General features: G+C 54.0%; 9 protein-coding genes across 9 annotated transcripts; 5 read left to right on the top strand and 4 right to left on the bottom strand.

Annotated features, from left to right (window-relative positions):
* Window positions 1-548: 548 nt before the first annotated feature.
* PG997_012941 (Endonuclease/exonuclease/phosphatase) lies at window positions 549-1,484 on the top strand (the record flags this gene model as incomplete). Its single annotated transcript, XM_066817255.1, has 1 exon — window positions 549-1,484. The coding sequence occupies one exon, from the start codon at window positions 549-551 to the stop codon at window positions 1,482-1,484; it is 936 nt and encodes a 311-aa protein (XP_066662947.1).
* A 569-nt stretch (window positions 1,485-2,053) lies between these two features.
* On the top strand, window positions 2,054-2,962 carry PG997_012940 (uncharacterized protein; the record flags this gene model as incomplete). The annotated part of the gene is made up of 1 exon (XM_066817254.1): window positions 2,054-2,962. The coding sequence occupies one exon, from the start codon at window positions 2,054-2,056 to the stop codon at window positions 2,960-2,962; it is 909 nt and encodes a 302-aa protein (XP_066662946.1).
* Window positions 2,963-3,220: 258 nt separating this feature from the next.
* On the bottom strand, window positions 3,221-4,898 carry PG997_012939 (Integral membrane protein; the record flags this gene model as incomplete). Its single annotated transcript, XM_066817253.1, has 5 exons — window positions 3,221-3,372; window positions 3,864-3,946; window positions 4,036-4,153; window positions 4,244-4,625; window positions 4,728-4,898. The coding sequence occupies 5 exons, from the start codon at window positions 4,896-4,898 to the stop codon at window positions 3,221-3,223; spliced, it is 906 nt and encodes a 301-aa protein (XP_066662945.1).
* Window positions 4,899-5,820: 922 nt separating this feature from the next.
* PG997_012938 (uncharacterized protein) lies at window positions 5,821-6,157 on the top strand (the record flags this gene model as incomplete). Its single annotated transcript, XM_066817252.1, has 2 exons — window positions 5,821-5,978; window positions 6,043-6,157. The coding sequence occupies 2 exons, from the start codon at window positions 5,821-5,823 to the stop codon at window positions 6,155-6,157; spliced, it is 273 nt and encodes a 90-aa protein (XP_066662944.1).
* Window positions 6,158-7,553: 1,396 nt separating this feature from the next.
* PG997_012937 (zinc-binding dehydrogenase) lies at window positions 7,554-8,737 on the bottom strand (the record flags this gene model as incomplete). Its single annotated transcript, XM_066817251.1, has 2 exons — window positions 7,554-8,204; window positions 8,267-8,737. 2 exons carry the CDS (start codon window positions 8,735-8,737, stop codon window positions 7,554-7,556), a joined length of 1,122 nt encoding a protein of 373 aa, XP_066662943.1.
* Window positions 8,738-12,104: 3,367 nt separating this feature from the next.
* PG997_012936 (uncharacterized protein) lies at window positions 12,105-13,666 on the top strand (the record flags this gene model as incomplete). Its single annotated transcript, XM_066817250.1, has 5 exons — window positions 12,105-12,294; window positions 12,364-12,508; window positions 12,569-12,659; window positions 12,823-13,247; window positions 13,405-13,666. The coding sequence occupies 5 exons, from the start codon at window positions 12,105-12,107 to the stop codon at window positions 13,664-13,666; spliced, it is 1,113 nt and encodes a 370-aa protein (XP_066662942.1).
* Window positions 13,667-13,803: 137 nt separating this feature from the next.
* PG997_012935 (uncharacterized protein) lies at window positions 13,804-14,364 on the bottom strand (the record flags this gene model as incomplete). Its single annotated transcript, XM_066817249.1, has 1 exon — window positions 13,804-14,364. The coding sequence occupies one exon, from the start codon at window positions 14,362-14,364 to the stop codon at window positions 13,804-13,806; it is 561 nt and encodes a 186-aa protein (XP_066662941.1).
* Window positions 14,365-15,417: 1,053 nt separating this feature from the next.
* On the bottom strand, window positions 15,418-17,282 carry PG997_012934 (uncharacterized protein; the record flags this gene model as incomplete). Its single annotated transcript, XM_066817248.1, has 2 exons — window positions 15,418-16,752; window positions 16,848-17,282. The coding sequence occupies 2 exons, from the start codon at window positions 17,280-17,282 to the stop codon at window positions 15,418-15,420; spliced, it is 1,770 nt and encodes a 589-aa protein (XP_066662940.1).
* Window positions 17,283-18,685: 1,403 nt separating this feature from the next.
* PG997_012933 (uncharacterized protein) lies at window positions 18,686-19,122 on the top strand (the record flags this gene model as incomplete). The annotated part of the gene is made up of 2 exons (XM_066817247.1): window positions 18,686-18,905; window positions 18,962-19,122. 2 exons carry the CDS (start codon window positions 18,686-18,688, stop codon window positions 19,120-19,122), a joined length of 381 nt encoding a protein of 126 aa, XP_066662939.1.
* Between the last annotated feature and the right edge of the window lie 2,066 nt (window positions 19,123-21,188).

Below are 21,188 nucleotides of genomic sequence, written 5' to 3'. Positions count from 1 at the left end.
CTCCAGTGCCACAGCCTACGGCTATTCAGTGTAATGATAAGCAAAATTACGTAGATATATGTATGTACTCATACGTAGTAATGTTGTGCAACATACTATCCTTCAGAACGGTCTACTGTTTTGCCAGTATGAATGTAGCAGCTTCCAGATGTTCACATGTCACCTGTTAAAGCCAAGTTATTTAGCCTGGAAAACTGCGTCGCAATCGGCAGTGCTCCCGTGCAGCGTCGCACTGCACTTTGTACCAACTATGAACGTGGTTCAGAAACACCCATCAATACACCACGTTCCTCAGGTGCAATGCAATGGTAAATTTCAAGACCGGACATAATGAGTCATGGATGTGGGAATGAACAGAAGATTCGTATTGACATCTCATCGAAGATTGGTATATATACTTGGGAAGCCGTCTGCGAGTATGAACAGAATATGTCTTGCACTGCATGAGCGAGAATTTGGCTTTCTTTACCACCGCTGACTTCACTGCTGTAGCGCACTCACTGGCTTACCCCGCTGAAGAACGGCGCCCCGCCCCTAGTTAGCCCCCAATGCACCTCACTAACTCCTTGACCACCCTGGCCCTCGCCGCAAACATCGCCATGGCACAAGACACGCTGCCTCTGCGCATCATTACCTGGAACATTCGCTGGGCCACGCCGGTGCGCGAGATCAACGAGAAGCCCTGGTCCACGCGCGCGCCCCTGGTCGTCTCGACCCTGTCCAAGGCGATAGCCGACACGCCCAACGCCGTCGTGATCGGGATGCAAGAGGTGATCGCGACCCAGCTCGACGACATCAAGGCCGGTCTCAACCAGCAGGCCCAGGCCCAGGCCCAGGGCGAGGAGTGGTCGCACATCGGCGTGGGCCGCGACGACGGCCAGGCCAAAGGCGAATTCAGCCCCATCCTGTACCGGCCCTCGGCCCTGCGCCTGCTCCACAACGAGACCAAGTGGCTGTCGCCGACGCCCGACGCCCCGTCCTTCGGCTGGGGCGCCGGCAGCCGCCGCGTCGTGACTGTGGGCGTCTTCGAGCACGCCGCGACGGGCCGGCGCTTCGTCGCGGCCAACACGCACCTCGACAACCTGAGCGCGCGCGCGCGCCGCGAGGGGGTCCAGGTCGCGCTCGGGCGGGTTCAAGCGGTGCAACAGGAGTATACACGCGAGGGAGAGGGCCCCCTGCCTGTGTCGCTGACGGGCGATTTTAACTCGGAGCCCGGGCAGGACGCTTATACGACGGTGACGGGGTCGGGGTACTTGGGGGAGCTGTACGAGTTGGCGGAGGAGGCGCGGCGGGTTGGGCCCTACGAGACTTACACGGGCTTCTCGTCGTGGAAGAAGGGGTCGCGCATCGATTTCGCGTGGCTGGGGCCCTTGTCCGACATGAAATGGACAGTAAGCAGGTACGAAGTCGTGGATAACGTGGTGGACGGGGTGTATGCCAGCGATCACAGGATGGTCTTGGGCGACGTAGAAGTGGCTGCCTAATAAGTTAATGTTGCTGTATGTGACAGCTAGAGTCGCCCCGTCTTGTGCTAGCACGACACTAAGTAGTCCTCGCTCCTGTGAAGTTATTTCAATACAATACTGCTGAAACACCTCCGTCTACGTGCCCGTTGTTTATTCTGATCAAAACTGTATTGATCCAGCAGCTACCTAGTATTACTAACCCAGTCAGCATTGAATGGCTGGGTCAGAGGAACGACGTGGCTTGAAATGGGATGATACGACGAAGTGCGCATGAATTGGCTAGTGCTGGAATAACCACCAAAAGTCCGGATCCTTCCATTCGGTCTTTGGGAACGCCCGATCCCAACTTCCGCTTGGCATGTATATAAGCCAAAAGTGACTATATGGACAGAGAAAGAGACGGAGAGGCACACAGAGATACAGTATCAAATCAATACCGATCATTGTTCCATATGCGAACTACCTCAAAACTTCCCTGTTTCCGCATTTTGTCCTCATCATCCTACTTCGTCGCACCCAGACGATACACGCACAACCAACATACAAGCCCACCAACCCCGAACCCCAAACCACCCGCCACCGTCAACATGTCGTCTTTCATGGAGTCCCTCCCACGCCCCACCAAGACGTACCACACCAAGTCCTACGCCCGCCTCGCGCAGCACCACGGCTTCGAGGGCGCCGGCAAGACCGTCCTGGTCACGGGCGGCGCCAGCGGCATCGGCCTCGCCATATCGAAAGCCTTCGCCGAAGCCGGCGCCTCGCGCCTCGTCCTCGTGTCGCGGTCCGCGGCGCCGCAGGCCCAAGCCAAAGCCGAGCTCGAGGCCGCGCACCCCGGCCTCGAGGTCGTGACGTACGCGGCGTCCATCGCGGACCGCGCGCGCACCGCCGAGATCCTGCGTGACCTCGAAAGTGGCGGCGGCGTCGATGTCCTGGTGCTCTGCGCCGCCGTCGCGCATCGGCGCGTCACCGCCGCCGAGGTCGCGCCGCTGGAGGTCCGCGACGCGTTCGAGATCAACGCCGTCGCCGCGTTCGACTGGGCGCAGACGTACTTGGCGTCCCCAGTGCCCAAGAGCAGGAGCAAGACCCTGATCAACGTCTCCTCCGCCGTCGCGCAGATGCGCCACCCGATGCGGGCGGCGTACGGGCCGAGCAAGGCGGGCGCGGCGCAGATCATGCAGGCGTTCGCCGCGGAGGTGGACTGGAAGCAGAAGATGCAACCGCAAGGAGAAGAGGGGAAGAAGACGCGCATCTTCTCGTTCCACCCGGGGTCCCTCTACACCGCGGGCACGGCGGAGCACTTCGCCCAGGACGCGCTCGAGTGGGACGACATGGAGCTGCCGGCGCACTTTGCGCGCTGGCTCGCGGGGCCGCAGAGCGACTTCCTGCACGGCCGCTTCCTCTGGGCGCACTGGGACGTGGACGAGCTGGTTGCGGCCAAGGAGAGGCTGAGGGAGAATCCGGAGGCGTTGACGATTGGGTTGATACAGTTGTAAGAGGAGGAGCATTAGTGGAGAGCATGGTCGACGGGGTATGTAAGATATGGATCAAAAGACGACAAGGGGCAATGGTAGCGTTGGCTGTGTATTTGGAATTGGTTATTCATTTTATTTTCCAATTGTAATGATCAATGTTCGCAATGATCAAACATATTTCAGAGCACTACGCCAGGTATCATCGCTGACGCCACTGTGATACTCCACCGCTAGCCGTGGACTGCTAACACAAATTACTTATTAACGTCGTTTCCCGAATCACTCCCTGTTCGGTGCCATTGCGACACGCCGTGCTACTTCTGCGGCACCACGACACGAGTGGAAGTCTGGGGGAGCCCGTTGACCTGCCGTGGCGGCGGCAGCGATGTGACCCCCTTCGGTTGTCGTCATGGGCAGGAGCTCCTCAATGCCTGTGGTTGGTGGCGTCGTTGGTGGCGGCCGCCTCGACGTCCGTCTCGGCAATCATGGCGCTGTCGTTGAGGTGCTGGACGCGCCGCTGGATGGCCGTTGTTAATTTGCCCCGCGAGGTAATGAAGTCGATGTATGTCTTAAACCTACCCCGGCGGCATTCTATAAAGTTGACTCCGCAGGCCCTCTCCATGAGCGGTTGCAGGATCGGGATCGACGACGCAATGACGATGGTGCTTCCTTCGGCTCTGTGTGACGCGCTTTGTTTAGTTGATTATGTAACCTAACTTGAAGGAAGAGGATGGATACAAAAAGAAAAAGAAAAAAAGAGAGAAAAAAAGAAAAGACCAGGGGGAGGAGTGTGGCAAAATCGGGTATTGTAGCACTCTTGGTACGCACACTGTCCACGTTTGCAAATCTGCATTTGCCCCTATTTCGGCCGAGAATGAGTCAGTTCTGGCTGGAGCTCGCGAAGAAGGGAGTTGCCACTAACAAGTAAAATCGGGGTCCGCGAGAGCAGGAAGATGCGTTGTCTTGTAGACAGCTACCGCCCCGGACCTGGGCTTTCTAATCAGTCTATCACCAGGTAGTATTAAAGCTGCGGGTTTCAGGGGTTGGGTTGAACTGCGGGTTTGGACCGATCAGGGAGAGCCAATGGTACTTACAAGACCCCCAGGCCGAGCGCGACAGACAAGGCAACCTTCTTCCTGCGACGCATCTGCAGTCCATACAGAACGACTGAGGGGTAGATGGCGAGGTAGAAGTCGACAAAGGCAGATAATGCTTCGAAGGCATCAGACCGTCATTTTTACTCCACGCTGACGACTCGCGACTAGCAAGAGAGAGGGCAACAACTCGGGTGTGAGTACTCACATCCAGCGAACAAGCACCATCTAACCTGGACATGGATAGGGACGCAGTGCTCCGGAGGGTCGAGCCGGACATCGTTGAAGGGCGGGCACTTCTTGTCGATGACCCTGATCAGTATGCCGACGGTGGCGAGCAGGGTCAGCTGCACCGTGATGCCCATGCCCCATAAAAACATGTAGTGACTCTTTCTGGGGGCCATGAGGCGGACAAGCAGGGCGATGACGGCCAACTTGGGGATCGCGAAGGACATGACGCCCGGGCAGAAGGCGATGTATGTCCAGGTCGTGACGGCGACCTGATCCTCGCGCGAGAGAGCTTCTACATGGCGACCGAGGCCATGGGCGACGGCTACGGAAGTGAGCGCACACGAGGCGATACTGGCAGCCTATAGCGATGTGAAGACACATTGTCAGTCAGGGGCCAAAGTATTGTACGTGTAGCTTTCGACTATGACACGGGGCAAGACCAGGTTTTCCGGTGCACTTACGACAGAGAGTATGATGAAGTAGTCATCATTCCGCACATTGCGACGCATGACGGCCCGGACGTAGAGCCGCGCGAGGGCGACGAGGAAAGCGACGCCGGTGACAGACCAGGTCGAGACGAGCGTGGTGGTGCTTCGGTTCTGGGCCAGGTAGCTCGCGCGGCCGGGGTCCATCGTGCTTTCATTCCCTGCAGCGGCCGGCATAATCACAGTATGGTGAAGTCGTCCAACGACAAACCATGGTGCTTATCGCATACGCTGATCGGCGCGATGTGGTTGTCACTTTTGGTGTGTGCGATATACGATCTAAGGAAGACGGCGGAGCGGGAAATGGATGGCTGATAACCGTTCCCACCAAGAAGCTTTCAATGACAAGTACAGTCAGCGGGCCGTATGGGTTTTTGTCGACGACACGCGCACCCGCCTTGGGGGAAGCGGCCCTTTTGTGTCGTATCTTGCGTAGTTCTGGCACTAGCCACGGGAATATTGAAGGCAGCCTATAGAGTTCTGGGCCAAGGCGACGTTGCATCAACTGAACTCTTTTTCGGAGCGTCGTCTGAGTTGGGATTGGCCGGCGGCGACTGTTGCCGAGCATCTTGCTTCATCCGACTGAAGCCAATTCGGGACTCTAGTCCCTGGAAGGCTGATGCTCCGAACGCTGGAATGGGGGTTGACGGGACTTCGGACGGAAACATCATCACAAATATGCAGCCTGTGCCAATAGTCTTCGGCACAAAAACACGGGGTCCAACACTCACCCGGCAGACTGATGTTGTTGCGACTGTAGTTGCAGTAGCTCAAGACCCTGCATAAGTTGCACAATTTGTGCAATCGTCGCGTGGCGTAGTAAGCATGGAAAAGTAAGACCGGCGTGATCTCACCTCCGAAAATGGCGAGCACTCTCGGACTTGGCACTAGCATCTAATGCCCGATCCCCGAGGCCGAGACCGAGCAAACGTCCGAGCTGGGATAAAAAGACGATAGCCTCATCCACCCCATGTTCTTCTCTCTCTCTCTTCGGCTCACAGATCTATGTTGATACCAACCGTTACTTAGATATACTTTTCCTTCCAATCAAGATTCAAACCCACCCATCATGTATCCGGATATGCGTAGCCACCAGCACCCCTGGCACGCCTACCGCGCCACCATGCGCGGCATGCCCTACCGGCGCTTCTACGGCGGGGGTTTCCCTCTCCTTCGATTGGCCTTCTTTGGAGCCGGCTCCTACTTCATCGCGAAATACGTAGTGCGGTAAGTCCTCGATGTTGTTTCAACTTCCTTCGCGGGGAGAAAGCATATTGACTCTTTCCATTAGCGACGAGCTCAGACGCGACGAGGTATTGCGGCAGCAACAGCAGAAAACAGTCAGGTGCAGTGACTGCAGCAACAAGATCGAGGCCGCCCAGAATAATAACCAGCGCACGCTTTGAGCACCTTATGCCAGCGGATGATGCATCGACGATCCTTCATCACGGTTAGAGACGGGAGGCGATCCAGAGCTGGAACACTTTGGGTGCGTTTCATTTGTAATACTATCACGGATCAAGGTTAGACGGTTTCGGATACTGCGTGTAATACATATTATGTGTTTTGTGCGTAAGATCTTTTCTCTGCCTTGTGCCCTCCGGTCAAGTTAGATTGCATGATTCTTCTACCGTGCTTCTTGTTATCGAATCTAGAGTCTTTACTGACTGTGGGACTCCTTGCTTCACTCCGCAGAGATCCTGGTTTGCGTCACATGCTGTGGTTGCGCTGCTATGTAATACGCTTTAGCCAACTCTTCTGCCGATGGCTGTCACTCTGGTCCTTCGGCTGGTGGGCAGCGGCTTGCTTTGTTCTTCAGCGGCTCTGCAAGGAGTGCTAACATACGATGGTCGTTGCTGAGACCCTTTTCATCAAAATCAGCCTCGAGTAAAAACGAGGGCACCTCAAAGCGTGAACAACTTCAATGTATTGTCCACAGTCCCGTTCTCAAACTCGTCCCTTGGAAACTCCTATGTTGCAATGCTGCATGTCAGCCATACCCGAATGCAACCTGACAGTTACCCCATTGGGCAATCGACAGACACATGGGAGCCGATCCCACGAATCACATAAGGCTGTGTGCCCCATAATATATACCAATTTTGCAATCGTGCTGCTAGTACCTGTCAACATCGTCTAGAGACTTTTCTTAGAGGAAACAGTTTCTTGAAATATCGAGTACAAAGGCGAGGTACAGCGGCACGCCCACGTGGGCCACCAGGTTTCAACTGCTGAGTTAGTCCGGGGATCGTTCCGGCTGACGTTTTATTTGATGGCATGGTATTGGGATAGATGGGAACGCAAGCGGCCCCCAACCCATGCATAAAGGATGATGGATGATATGCACGCAAGACAGAAGAACAGTATTGAAAATTCTATCCGCGTGTTTGGCTTACTGGGGACGCAGATCCCGGACCAGAATGCCGACTCGGGACGCCCGAGGCAGTACGGAGGGCTCAAAGGGGCCGTAGTATCGGCTTCTCAAGAGGCTTGGAGCGCGTGGATGGAAAACATGGCAGGGTGCGAAAGTCGCATGAGGAAGCATCAATCCTAGAAAATGACGGAAGCATTGTGTGTATGAGGACAGTGTTAGAGATGGACATGGCTCGGGAGAAAATACTGAGCTCGATCGTTTACGCGTTAGAGAGGTAGGGAAAAGACAGAAAACACCTGCCCCTGGAGCGGCTGTGGCCCAATGCCTATGGTCGAGCTGCAACTTACCAGACTAATGTGAGGAGCCATGAGTGATGGCGAATTGAGATGCAGTGGTATGAAATCTACTAATTCATTTCGTCAAGATACCTAGTTCTCAAGGACATATCTATATCTCGCCTTGCCCTCCTCCATATCCACGATAGCCTTGTTGGCATCCGCCATGGGGCGCTTTTGCACCCAAGGCTTGATCTTCTTGTCCGCCGCGAGCTGCAGCATTTCCCGGATCATGGCCGGGGAGCCGATGCCGCTGCCGCCGACCTTGATGCCGCTGAAGATGATGGTGAAGGCGTTGATGTTGGGCAACTCGCCGCCGTCGGGCGCGCCGACCTGGATGAAGGTGCCCTCGACCTTCAGCAGGCCCAGGTACTCGGTCAGGGGCATCTTGCCGCTCGACACGGTGCACACGATCAGGTCGAGGCTGCGGGCGTTCTTCTTGGCCCAGTCGGCGTCTTCCGCGGTCGCGATGTACGAGTCGGCGCCCAGCTTCAGGACGTCTTCGCGCTTATCCGCCTTGCGCGAGATGCCCACCACCTTATCAGCGCCAAGGGCCTTAGCGAATAGGACGCCGAAGTGGCCCAGGCCACCCACGCCGATGATGCCGACCGTCTTACCCGGGCCACACCCGTTCTTCTTCAGCGGGGAGTACAGGGTGATACCACCACACAGCATAGGGGCGGCGTCAGCCGAGTCAATCCCGTCGGGGATGGGCAGCACGAAGTGACCGTTCGTGCGGTTGTGCTTGCGTACCCGCCGTAGGACTTGCCCTCGCCCTTGGGGTACACGCCGGCGTAGGTGCCGACCATGCCGCGGGCGCAGTAGTTCTCCAGGTTGTTCGAGCACTCCGGGCAATCGGACTCCAGACACGAACGGGCCTGCGCGCCGACGCCGACGCGGTCGCCCACCTTGACGTGCTTCACATTCTTGCCGACGCGCACCGCCTTGCCGACGATCTCGTGGCCGACGCAGCAAGCTAGGGGCAAGAAGGTTAACTTTACCTCGCTTTCGGAGGGGAGTGCGGACGGGTGGGGAGCAGATAGACCCGAGGGGGAAAGGATGCTGATATTAGGAAGCGCAAACTCACGGTAGGGAGTCTCGCCCCAGCCAGACTTGAGGGTATGGAGATCAGAACCGCAGATGCCGCAGTGGCTGATCTCGATGTCGACATCGTCTTCCTCCCACTTTTTGGGCTCGAACTCGCCCCATACCATCTTGCCCTCCACAGCGTCGGGGCCGTGGCCGAGCCATCCCTCGAATTTGTCTCCAGAAGCCATCGTGAGTGTTTCGCTTGGGTAGGTTTGCGGATGGTAGGTCTCAAAAGTAGTTGTCAAGAGGTGAAGCTGTTGCGTCCACTACCTAGTCAGCGGGGGCAGCGTCGTTTTCTATTTCTATAGCAGGGCGGTTGAACGGCCATTTCCCTCTCTCTCATGGAATTTGAGGATCTCCGGGGGCGGCATGCATCATAGGCTCGGATTTGGCGGAAGTTGGATTGACTAGCTATCCATGGAGTCGTGGGACTTTTTTGGCTCCACCTGTTTGCCGGTTATTGTCCTGATCGAGGTTGTGTCCATGACGAATAGAAGGTTTCGTAAGTTCGGATGACATCAAATCACGATAAGGCGAGGAATTAGCTCGCAGCGCCAACTCGCGGAATAAGGGCCGGGGCTGACAATCGACCGCCAGCCTCCAGGAGCTCAGGACGTCGCTCGACCCCTGGGTGCCCCGGCAGTTGATGGCAGTTGCGATGTCGCCTTCTACACGTAGGTTGGCAATTGTTTTGGTCGGGGAGTTCGGGGGAATCTTGACCGCTTGGCCGAAACGGGCATGGCAAGGAAACAAGGCTTTCGCGGACGGGCCATGATGCGCCCAGAAAGACAATCAAAGGGGTTTCCGTTAGCGGCGTGGATAAGTTGCGGTAAGAGAGATGTTGCCCTCGATGGCCCCTCCACACCTCGGCACGACCCTTGGATCCCTACTTGGATCCAAGCATTGTGCGAGTCATGGATCAATGGCGTCGACAAGACCGAAGACTCCGTACATGTACGTACCAAAGATCAGGTATGGGTGTAATGGGCTGGGACAATGTCTTCGGTGCCATCGCACGCAATCCAGATCTCCTTGGACCGTACATGTACTACAGAAAAGATGGGAATGATATGTATGGTCTGCTTGCAAGATGCAAAAAGGGCAGATGTTGGGGTCTTTGGGGTCCGCAAATGCCGCATCCATCCGCACCTGCGATCTCGATTTTTGGTTTTGTTTTACTGGACGTCCGTCTCCACTCTGCTTTGTAATGCCGTTTGTTTCTTATCAGTGGGCGCGATGTTATCAGCATTTTTCTTAAGTCCGCTCATTTCAACAAGCTTTCCCAGACAAACCTAAAAACCAAGTCGGGCATCTGCTTTGGGTATGTATGATTTGTATTGTGTCTCCTGCCTCTCACAATTGGGTGTAGGAACAATTCGAGACTCGTAGTGGACGGCATACCAAAAGTTCCTAGGTGTCCGATATTGGTAGCTGGCCGCATCCTAAGTGGGTCATCTTTCCCCGGTGCATGTCGTCCTCTTTCTGTTTCGTTCATGTTTGCTCCTTCTCCATGTTGCATCATCGATTTGTGTGGTATTGCACGTTTGCGGCCTGGCTTGAAACGACGCCACGAGGGAAACGGCCGAAGTTGCTTCGACCCGGAGTCAGGAATCGAGGAGCTTCGGGAGATTGCCTTCTAGTGGCCGATCCAAGTTCACTTCTGGCCATAACCAAATGAGACGTCGTCCGGAGGCGGCGGTGCCGTAACCAACCAAGTCTAGCCTTGTCGGGTAGGACGCCATTTCGACACAGAGCCTTTAGGCAACATCTTCGTCATGCACAAATCCTCCCGCTCCCGAGACCAAGCCAAGATGGGCATTGCATCGACCTATGTGTGTCGTGACTGAGAAACTTCTCGAAGGCGGAGCTGAAGCTGATAATGGCTTGGCGGCCGTGACCGAAACGCCCGCGTCCGATAGAATATAGGATGCCAAGACCGAACCTGTGAAGCTGCTGTATGGAGGATGTCGAGATAGGGAGAGATATCCGTCCGTGCATCACCAAAAACGGAATCAGGCCACTGTTAACTCGTACAGTACGACGCCAGAGATGCGATGAGGATGAAACGAAAATGCCATGGGCACATCGCCGCCGCCGTCAAGACAGCCTTTCCCGGCTCATCGGGAGGAGCAAAGACCCAAGGTCGGGAGTGGATGTGCCGGCCGCTATTCATGATTTGACTATCCGCCTTCTCCTCGGATGCCGGGCAGAAAAACAGGGGCCGCTCTCCACGTGGTGTGATGCGAGATTCTAGGGCGCTATCCGGCACCCACTAGAACGCGAGGTCTGCCATGATCAGACGGTCCAACCATCCCATCGCGGAGCAGCTGCGCTGGTCTAGTTCCATCGACAAACTTCGTGTCCCGTCTCTTTTACTTTGTTCGCCGTCGCTTGTAAACTTACAATGGTCGAGATAGTAGCTTCGTGCATTGCCTCGGCCATCAGCCTTCCTTTGCCCTGTGTAGCTCGACAGAGGATAACTCCGGGACCTGAGCGAATGGGGATCGAATTCGATGAGTCTGGTCTTCTCGTATCACAGGGCCTATTGGAGACAAGGTTCAGACAATAGTGCCCTTATCGCGGAGGTGTTGCTCGGCTGGCTTGTTCGGCTCAGCGGGTGCCGTCCTCCTCCTGAAAGAATGACTCGGGGCGGTGGTATCCAAGCTGCGTGCTTCATCCAGGCCTCGAACCGCTCGATGAGAACACTCCTCAATCGAGTCTGGGGATCGAGGCACCTTTTATGCTGTGATATTATATCCACCAGAATGCGGCCGGCCAAAGAAACCTTGAGACGGAGGTTTGCTTGTTGGATCATTCGATTCCTGCAGCCTTATGATGAAGCCTGGGGCTGGAGCGACAGCGAGGTCAGGCAATATGTCGTCTTGATGGCGTGAGCTATTGAGCCACCAAAAAGCCGGCCGCGTTTCAATCACGATGAGTCGGGGAAGGTCGCATCCATAGTTCAGGTTCCTTATAGGCCGAGTTGGCCTGGCCATCCCCGTCCATGGCTTTCTCCGGGTGCTTGGACCTGGCCCGGTAATTTCCCCCAAAGTCTCACATAGTAGGCTTGAGTCATGGAAGCCCTGTCGGGGCACCTAGAATATCTGATATATGCTAAAGACAATTGCTAATGGTCTTCTAGAAGCCTTCCAGCGATCTCGCCAACAGGTGCATCAATCTCAATTTGCGATGGGCCAGGCACCGAATTAAAGTTTCTCGAGAGTACCGCATCCCTTCTTTTACAGGCTGTGCCGTCGCCTTCGGCTCTCTACGCCGCCTCCTCCCTTTTATTCCGCCGTATGACCAGAACTCCAGATCAAACAGAGTTCGAAGATTGTTGGCCGACAGCACCCCCTCACTGGGACTGCCAGGGCCCTCGCCCTTGGATGCTGGCCGGTTTGGCCACCATTAGTTGGGCTGTTTCCACCGTCTTGGTGCCCCCGAAACGAAACAAAATAAACACACTCATGCATTGTCCCAGAGATCTGGGGAGCCCGCTTACTTACTGAACCTCCCTCTCTGCCGATCAACATCTCGTTCGCTAATGCCTCTACAATGCCGCCCGGCCCTGTTGGAGCTATCCCGCCGCCTCCTGGTGTAACGCCGAACTTCGAGAACCCGGAGGACATACTAAACACCATCAACTTGGCCTCGCAGATCCTCTCCATCGTCATCATGACGATTTTCCTGGCCTTGCGCGTGTACGTAAAGGCGAAGGTGGCTCCTCCGTTCCTCCTGGATGACTGTGAGTCGTTTCACTTGCTTACGCCTCTGTCTAGAAAATGGACGTGCTAACACTGGTGTGCGATCAAAGGGGCTTGCTGTATTGCGTGGGTGCGTGTGCTCTCTCGACTCTGTTTCTCTTGTGCGCCATATCTTTCGTTGACGTGGAATGGGCTGACCACCGTTGTTCAACTTCTAGGTCCTCGCCGTGGCATACAGCATGACAGCCGTAATGAGTGAGTGAACCATCCCTTGCCCGAGCCAGAAGAAATAGCGGAAGCTCATATCGAAACCAGTGGGACACTTCGGGGAGGCTATCATGCATGGGATTTGACTGTCCAGGATTACGAAGGGTTTCTCAAGGCACGTCCTATCACATCTGCTTCTGTGTTGCTGCTAACCCGCATTCTGTCTAAAAGGCGCTCTACGCAGACACTTTAGTCTATGGCCCTAACGCATGGTTTACGAAAGTATGCGCTTCTCGAAACCTGCCTATCGGTTAACACTGCATCTCCGGCCGATCAGCGACTAATGCATATTATGTCAATAGTTCGCCTTGCTGCTTGTCATAGCACGCGTCTTCGGGTCCTTCAGAGCGACGCGCATCAGCGCCTGGGTCATCATCATCCTCATGCTCTGCTACTACATCCCCGTCTTCATTATCAAAGTCCAGGTCTGCCGCCCGATCAACGCCTACTGGGACCTGAGCATCAAGGGGGTCGATCTCGTCTCGCAGCGCGCCCTCTTCGTCGCCGACACCGTCATGAGCACCGTCTCCGACACCGCCGTCCTCATCCTTCCCATCCCGGCCACCGTCTCGCTGAGGATGCAAATAGGGCAAAAGCTGAAGATTTGGAGCATGTTGGGGTTGGGAGGGCTTGCGACGATGGCCAGCATTGTGCGAATGGTGATTGTTGTGAAGCTGCAGAGCTCGAACGATCAGAGTGTCGAATTTGTTCGCTTCAACTTGCTCGGGTGGGTAAACCTTTTCCTTATGTTTCTTCCACTTCCCAATCTCGTTTACGGACGACCTTCCCTCGATCTGCTTCCGTTCTTGACGAAACGTTCATCAAACGAGCACTGGTTCGCGATCAGCACCGTCTCTTAACGTCTAACCTTCTTTCTTCTGTAGCACTGCCGAGGTCACCATCGGCGTAGTCTGTGCCTGTCTCCCCGCCCTCAACATCCTGGTAGCGCGGCACCGGATATCATCGAGGGAAAGCAGCGAACAGTCCCAGTCGAAATTCGTTGAAGTAATGAGGAGCATCAAGTTCCTGGCGGGTAGCAAACTGCAGACGGCGCCTCCCATCACACCCTTACGTGTAACCAATATGACGAGAAACAACAACAACAACAACCCTAATGTTAATGATAATGACATGGAGCTAAGGTAGGCGTTATTACAGTTTAGGAAATTAAAGAATTCATATTAATTAAATTCTGCCAATCAAGCAGCACGTGATGCTGCTGCTGTCCTCATACTGTACTAATAGGCATCTCGCCGGTATTCTCATGAACTCCCGCTGCTCCTTCATCCTCTGTCGATGTATTTCTCGTCCGTATACTTTTCCTCCTGCTCCGTGAACGCATTGAGGACTTCGTAGTAGTACAGATTGCGATAGCTGACTCGTCCGGACTTGGGGGTATCATAGTTGTGGTAAAGAAGCTTGACGGTGCGATGCGGCTTGCGGTCAGGCTGAGCCTCCGCCTTGGCTTTGGCGGCAAAGTACTCGTCGGGGTTGAGGAAGGGGTCCATCTCTTCCTCCCAGGTTCCATCCTCATACAGATGGAAGATTCGGTCTCGGCACGAAAGGCTGTCAAACTTGCAGTCGAAGGAGTCGGCCAGGTTGTAAAGGGGCATAAAGCCGAATCTTCTAGGAAGGACGGCGTGCTTGTCGATGAAGCGGCCGACGGTGTAGATAAGACAAAAGAGGTATGCGTCGAGCACCAGGGGCTCGGGGTCTCGAAGGTGGAAGTATTTGTGGTATGGGAGGATCTCTGCGAAGTGTAGTAGGACTGGCATGCGATAGAACTTCGTGAGGAGACTGATGTGTTCCCGCTGGCGGCGGTTGAGGTCCGGGAGTAGATTCATCAGCTTGGGGAGGTACAGGCACGGCTGCAATGTGTCGACGGGATAAGGTGCAGCCTGGTTCCAGCACCGAAGCGGATCTGCGTGAGCGCAGCCTTTCTTGATACACGCGGTTTGCACCGGCCATCTTCCAAACGTCTCTTCCAGGGTCGCTTGTTGCTGGGGGTCATGTCGGCGAACAGGACATCGACCGTGATTTTGTCGGACCTATCAACCTTCGGAGTCAGTATAAAGTGTCAAGGGAAATCAAGGTGGATAGCCAGCGCGTATATAGTGCTGGAGACTGTGGAATAAACAGTATAGAAAAGAGTAGATGAAAACAAAGGAAAAGGGAATGAGAAGTGTCAAGGGATCTCGACTCGAGCCACTGAATAAACAGTGCGTACACCAAATACCCAGGGCGTAAATAGTCCTAGAGACACTGAAATAAAGAGTGAAAAAATAAAATAATTCGCTTACCGAGCAAGGTTATTCGACTGCGTGGACGCCATGGTTGGTTGTTTGGTGGTGATGCGAGTGGTGTTACTGAACAGGATGGTAATGTTGATGGGTTGCAAGAAAAATGCAAAGATGACCGCGGTGAGAAGGAAGTGGCAGTTTACTTGCGTGCCGTTCCCGGGGAGTTGAATTTGTTCCGGGGCTCCGAAGGCTGCGGCCTCTAACGGGCAAAGGTGGAACCTTGGTCGGGGTGGGGCAGTAATTGTTCGGCGGGGTGTAAACAAGCCATGTACCTTTGCCCAAAACAAATTGCCCAGTACCCGGTGTATCTTGGGAAATTATTGTTGCAAAACTTTTGTAGCATTGCCCCCGCTACTTGTACGTATGCGTCTATGGCTATTACAGGGTAACTCGCTACCCTGTAACTAAGCTTGAGGGCGCCCATACCACTTGGTAGGTCCAAAGTTCTATCATGTAAGTTCATTCACGAATTGATGTCTATCTAAATTCGAGTCTCCTCGAGGTAGAGAGGAGATCTTGTAGGCATCATAACTATAAGTACATAAGTAAGTGCCGAGTCCGTCAAGATGTCAGTGTTTTGTCTGAAACCACTTGCGCCTAGACGCTGGGCGGCTCCATCTCAAGACGCGGCTTGACGGACTCGACCCAAGTAGAGTAGCTCTCCTTGAGCTCTGTGGCCACATCCATGGATCTCGCGAGCGATTCGCTAGTGAGCAGCTTCTCCAAGGCGTCCATTCTCTTATCCATAATTGCCTCTCTCCGGGTGGCCCAGTCTTGGAGCTGCTGGCGAACAGAGCCTTGGTCTTCCAGTTCCAGGATCTTCCGGACCTTAGCCCGCTCATCTGCCATCGACAGCTTCACGAGGTCCAGGGCCTCGTGAACATGATCCATCACAAGCTCCGAGCCGTTCTCCTCGTCCTGCAACAGCTTGCCTGTGTCCCACTTGTTGTAGATGCTCTCGACGTGAACGTGGAGCAGCTTCTGTCGCTTGTTACTTCTGGATAGGTCCTTCTTGCTGTCCTGGACCATCTTGTTGTGCTGCTCTCTTTGCTGGCCGAGCTCTTCGAAGGTCTCGTCGAACTTCCGCTTCATCGTGGCGGCCTCGCGCTGGTAGCGCTGAACATCTTCTCGCAAGCGGACATTCTCAATGTCGGCCTTGCTGTCGGGTTCGTGCTTGATCTTGTAGGAAGTTGCGTTGGGCTCAAGAATCTCTGGTTTGGCCGGTTTGGGGCTCATACGGTGTGCTTCATTGGTATCCTCCTGTGTTGCTGCTGCAATATGATTCACTTCCTCGTTTGCGACAGGATGGTCTTCGTGATTGAGATTCTGGACCTCTCTGGCCACAATATGTCCGTCGGCAATCAATGCGTTTTCCATGCCTCCCTCGAGTCCGTCCTCGTCTCGAGGTTGGGCACCCTGGGCTTCGAACAGGTCTTTAAGGGCATCATTCAACTTTGCTTTGAAGGCCCGAAAGTGATTCGCGGGTACTGCGATCGGTGGCTGTTGTGCTTGCAGGCCCTGGGTCGGGGTATTTCGGGGTTCTCCAAGACGCTCTGGCTGCGTCACCATGGACTGGGATCTTGAAAGCATGCTGTGCGATAGAAGCTCTTCGAAATGGTCCTCTCTCTCGCGTTCTGAGTCCGCCGCTTCGTCGTTTGCATCCTCGGATTCCTCGCGTGACATTGTTTTGAGAGCCCGTGCAACTTCCTTCTGGAACTCGTTTACGTGAGCGCCTCCTTCTGCATTAGCCAGTCCCAGGAACCGCGAGTAAACCAGCGTCACCTCAACCTTGACATGATGCAGATCCTCATCGTCCGGGTCTTCATAGGCTGGGTGCTCTTCCCAATGTCCATCGTCGTACCAACGGAAGACTCTGTCCCGATTCTCCTTAAACTTCCAATTAAAGCCCGGATCATTCTTCGAAGGGTAAGGCTTCAAAAGCCAAGTCTGTCGAGAAGAAGCTCTCGCGTGTCGATGAATTGGCCAGCCGTGTACATAATGCACACCATGTAGGCGTCGAGGCTTACATGCTTCTTTCTGGCCTTCTGGATCGGAGAGATGAGGTTGTTATATGGCTTGATAGGAGAGAAGCTGAGGCTCATTGGCACGCGGTAGTGCTTGGCGAGTAGACAAGTGTACATCCACTGCTTGCGGTTCTTGGAAAGCGACTCAGGAAGACTCTCAATCACACCAGGTAGATAGAAAGAAGGCTGCTTCGTATCGATGGGGTAGACGGGTTCCTGGTTCCAACACATGCTGGGCGGTCGATGAGCGCAGTTCTTTCGCACGCAAGAAGTCTTCGTCTCCCATTCTCCCAGCTCATGGGCCAAGGTCTGGAGTTGCTGGTTATTGAAGTCGCCAAAATACTGTCTGACGTTGGTGGACCTGTTATTGGTGACGGCGCCCGATGATGTCGCTACACTGGCCTCGGCCCTGGCAGCTGGTGTGGCTCGACCAGGCATCTTGTAAACTTTGTAAGGTCAGGTTGGAATTGAATGCTGAGATTGGGTTTAGTTAGTTGTCATAATGTCAGGTGAGGGAGTAGCATGAGACGGAAGCCGCGACATGGGACGGATGTAGCGATTTGGGACGAACCCGATATTTGGGACGGAAGTGAGTTGGGACGAATATGGCGAGGTTTTTGAGGTTTATGAAGAGAGTGTGGAAGGCCAATCGTACTTGCGGTTACCTCCTCTCCAAGGCAAAAGATCACTAAGCTCTTAGATGCCTGTGATACGACAAGAATGGGGTTTACAGGACTGCCGTGACCTGTGATGTGAAGCTGGGCTGGGTGTCGGTGATGACTGTCCAGGCGAAGGGAAGAAAGTGCAGCTTGGGATGGAAGAACAATTCGTGACAAGACTGAACTTTGGGACGGTAGTGAAGCATGGAAGGAAGTTGTGTTATGGGACGAGGCTGTGAAATGAGACGGAGTGGTGGCAAGTCGTTGTCTTACTTACAATACAAAGTTTGCTTGGATGTTGGTGTCGGGGATATGTGCAATCCACGTGAGGCTGAGCTCCCACCAATGATGGATATGCCTCAAGGTGTTGGAAGCTTGGAAGCCGAAGGATGGTGAAGATGTTGGAAGGTTGGGAGAAGAAGGATGGTGGTGGTGCTCGGGATGGGTTTTAACAACTTCAGTTCCGTTGAATGCATCGGTATTTCCTTCGTAATTCAATACATGAGCATGGTAAAAACATACTAAGATGAATTATCATGAGTCGGTATGCTACCATCTACTGATCAAGAATGAACTTCTCTTGTTACAACATGTCACAGCCTCGACACAATCGACGACAAAGTCGGTACTGCCCCTTTTGTTCAACAGCACCTCCCTACATGCTCTTGGCACGGATCACTGGGAATTTTGAGCCTTGAGGCAACATTAAATGTAATAGCGCAATAATCAGCACACACCCACCGGGCGCGTGCTTGTTGAAATTCCCTCCGCTGCCTTCAACAAGCTCAAGCCAAACCTGATTTCCATCATGCTTGGCGGCGATTGTTCATAGTCATCCATGAACCCTTCTATGACTCGTCTGCTTTTACGCATCTGATCATCAGGTAAGTCGCGCGAATATTATTTCTTGTCATTCAGTCTATTTCAATCTCAAAAAGCATCCCTTGCTTACATTCGTATCCGCCCGCCTTCACCATATAAATAAATCATACAGCATCCTCTCATGGCGAGTGTTTTCACTAATCTGAAACGATAAGGCTTGGATAGTCATTGACCTGACCCCTCAAGTCGCGACCAGAATCTCCATACATCACACGCGTCCTGGGGGTCTCGTGTCGCTTCGATCAACCCATCACATATCCCCTATCATCGCACAAATCACCAAGTCACCTCATTCACGAAATGAGTATCAACGACAACGGCATCATGGACGATAACCACAAGAGCCCCGCGGACCTCGAAAAGGCCAAGAACACCGTCCTACACCTGGCGCGAGTCGCCGCGGATATCAGAACGAACATAGCCCTTCTGGACGCTGAGATCGAGGCCCTGAAGCGAAACATGTGGCGCACTGAGGACGAAGTCTCAAAATGCCGCGATGCTCGCTTCACCAACATCCTGGGTATATATCCATCATGATTCCACCCTTACAAACAAGCAACTAACCCTTATATGAAGCATCGCTCCGCGAGAGAGTGCGTGGCATCGAGGAAAGCCAAGTCGACTCTCGTCGCCAGCTGAAGGAGACCACGACTGAGATCAAGCGTATTTGGCGCCACATCAAGACGGCCCAGTCTTCCCCAGAGGGTGGCGATTGCAAAACAGCACAGGGAAACTGATGAGGATCACCACGGAAGATTACAACTCACAAACTTCCAACTCGAACTGCGGGTCCACGGGCGTCACGGCGGTGCCGGGGTTGGATCCGGTCACGGGCATGGGCACGCCGAAGTATCCCGAAATGCTGAAACTGTTTTTGAGTCTCCCTAAGCCTTGGATGGCACATATGTGTCTATTGCTACTGTATATATCATTACTTGGTAATTGAGACACGACACCCAGTGCATCACGCTTCATGGATACCTTAAAAAATCGAGTTCTTCTCAATGCCAACGGCGTGCTGATCTAAATAAGGGGCTAGCACCACAGACAGCACAAGTCACGCTAGTAGCCCGCATTCAGCCGTCCTGCTCACTTATTTGAAACACCAGATAGACCTGAGCATTGCCAGACATAGCTCGGCCTAGCCTGAGCAGGAGCTCTGGGACCCCAGATGGTAACAACTACAGAGGGGCGTATTACCACACTTGTGAACGCCTTGATTTGTGATCATCCAAGTAGCTGCATCCTGACCGCGCAATCGTTGTGAGCGGTATTGCAGGTGCTTGAGATTCCGAAGCCAGGTGGACTGGGTGTAGAGGGACTCGATGGACGGATGTGTGATGTAGATCAGGAAGGAGAGAATCGCCCGTGATGCCCACTTGAGCACGGCAATTCAATGATGCAGGTTGCAGGGTCTGGTGTTGTGTCAGTCGTGACTTGCAGTCGGGCCATGCTATGGGCAATTGCTGCTCGTGATGGGCTCAGAGCGAAGCAAGTGCGGCCACGGTAGCAAGTCGTTTCATCATCCACAAGCACCCGTGTGTATGTCGCTGTTTCCCACAAGGGGCAGATCAAGCGCCGCATCACCGGCCTCTCCTGCGACTTCCTCGCCAATAGTCCCCTCCCCACGTCATCCCTCCAAGGCCTGCTTCCCACACAAACCACCATACTCAACGAGCATTGAACAATCCAACGCTTTCTCGAGTAGCTGCGCCCAAGTGGTCTCTGGAAGCCACTGTTCTGAGCCATGCAGTATGTGGAAATCTCGAGTATTTAATCTCCCCGGCCTCCAGATTTCTCCTCTCTTCCTTTTCCTTTCTTCCTCATGAACTATCCAATAGACCACTAGAGCCGGGCTCCGTCCCTCTCTATGGCGGTTGGCCCCATTTCAACCGGTGGGAGATTCAAACGGATGAGTCTGAGGATCCCGCACTGCACTCTGTGGGTTTCTGACGACGATTCCAACATCACATTTTTTTGCTCCTGGGGGCCGAATTGTTTGAGCTCGCTCTCGACTTGGGCATCCCCCGTGTCTCTGGTATTACACTGCCTCCAGACGACGCGAACCCTGTCTTTTCATTGCGTTCTTGAGCTCGCTCAGGGTGTGAAGAAGAGATCATTCGAGGCCATCTGCAATCAGGTGAGCCGGCATATTATCCCAAGTTGCAGAACCTTTGACGTCGCCGTCATCGGTGAAGAGAATCTGCCACTTGCACGGAGGAAGAGCGAATATAGTGGTATGGTTTCGTGCAAATGGTGGCTCGGATCTTGTCAAGAGTAATCGTCATTGCCTGTGGTTTGTGTGGGAATGTTGTCAGTCATTTGCCATACCGCACAAATGAATCGGCTCAGGTTCACCGTCATTGCCGACGCCTGTTCGGAGGGGTGTTGTAGGTCGGGTAGATTGGACGGGAATGGCTGGCGCAGGGCAAGGAATTGCTAATGAAGCAGGAAACGAAAAAGAGCGGAATGCAGCGTCTTTGGTCTTGGGCTTTTGTAGGCAGGAGTTAGCATTGGGCTTCAGCGTGGTTTAGGGCTTCAGGTGGGTGGGTGCAAACTTTGTTAGAAGGGTGCTGGTCGGCCTTCCCACTGGAGACCACTGAAAAGCTCTTATTTTACAGCTGTAGCTTCTGCCCTTCCGGGGTACGGTGTGAACCATGAAAACACACTCGTTATCAAACCTCGCCACGAGGCGCAAAACTAGAATTGTACGGAATATCTTCTAAATGCGATTTGCTTGCCAGCAGTTCCTATGTCAATCAACATACTGTTTGAAAGGCTATCGTACGTTACTAAGTATATG

Source organism: Apiospora hydei, assembly GCF_038363865.1.
Source record: "Apiospora hydei strain CBS 114990 chromosome Unknown utg000009l_segment0_segment0, whole genome shotgun sequence".
Lineage (NCBI taxonomy): Eukaryota > Fungi > Ascomycota > Sordariomycetes > Amphisphaeriales > Apiosporaceae > Apiospora > Apiospora hydei.
Note: the sequence above shows the minus strand (reverse complement) of the source record. Positions and strands in the feature narration are given on the sequence as shown.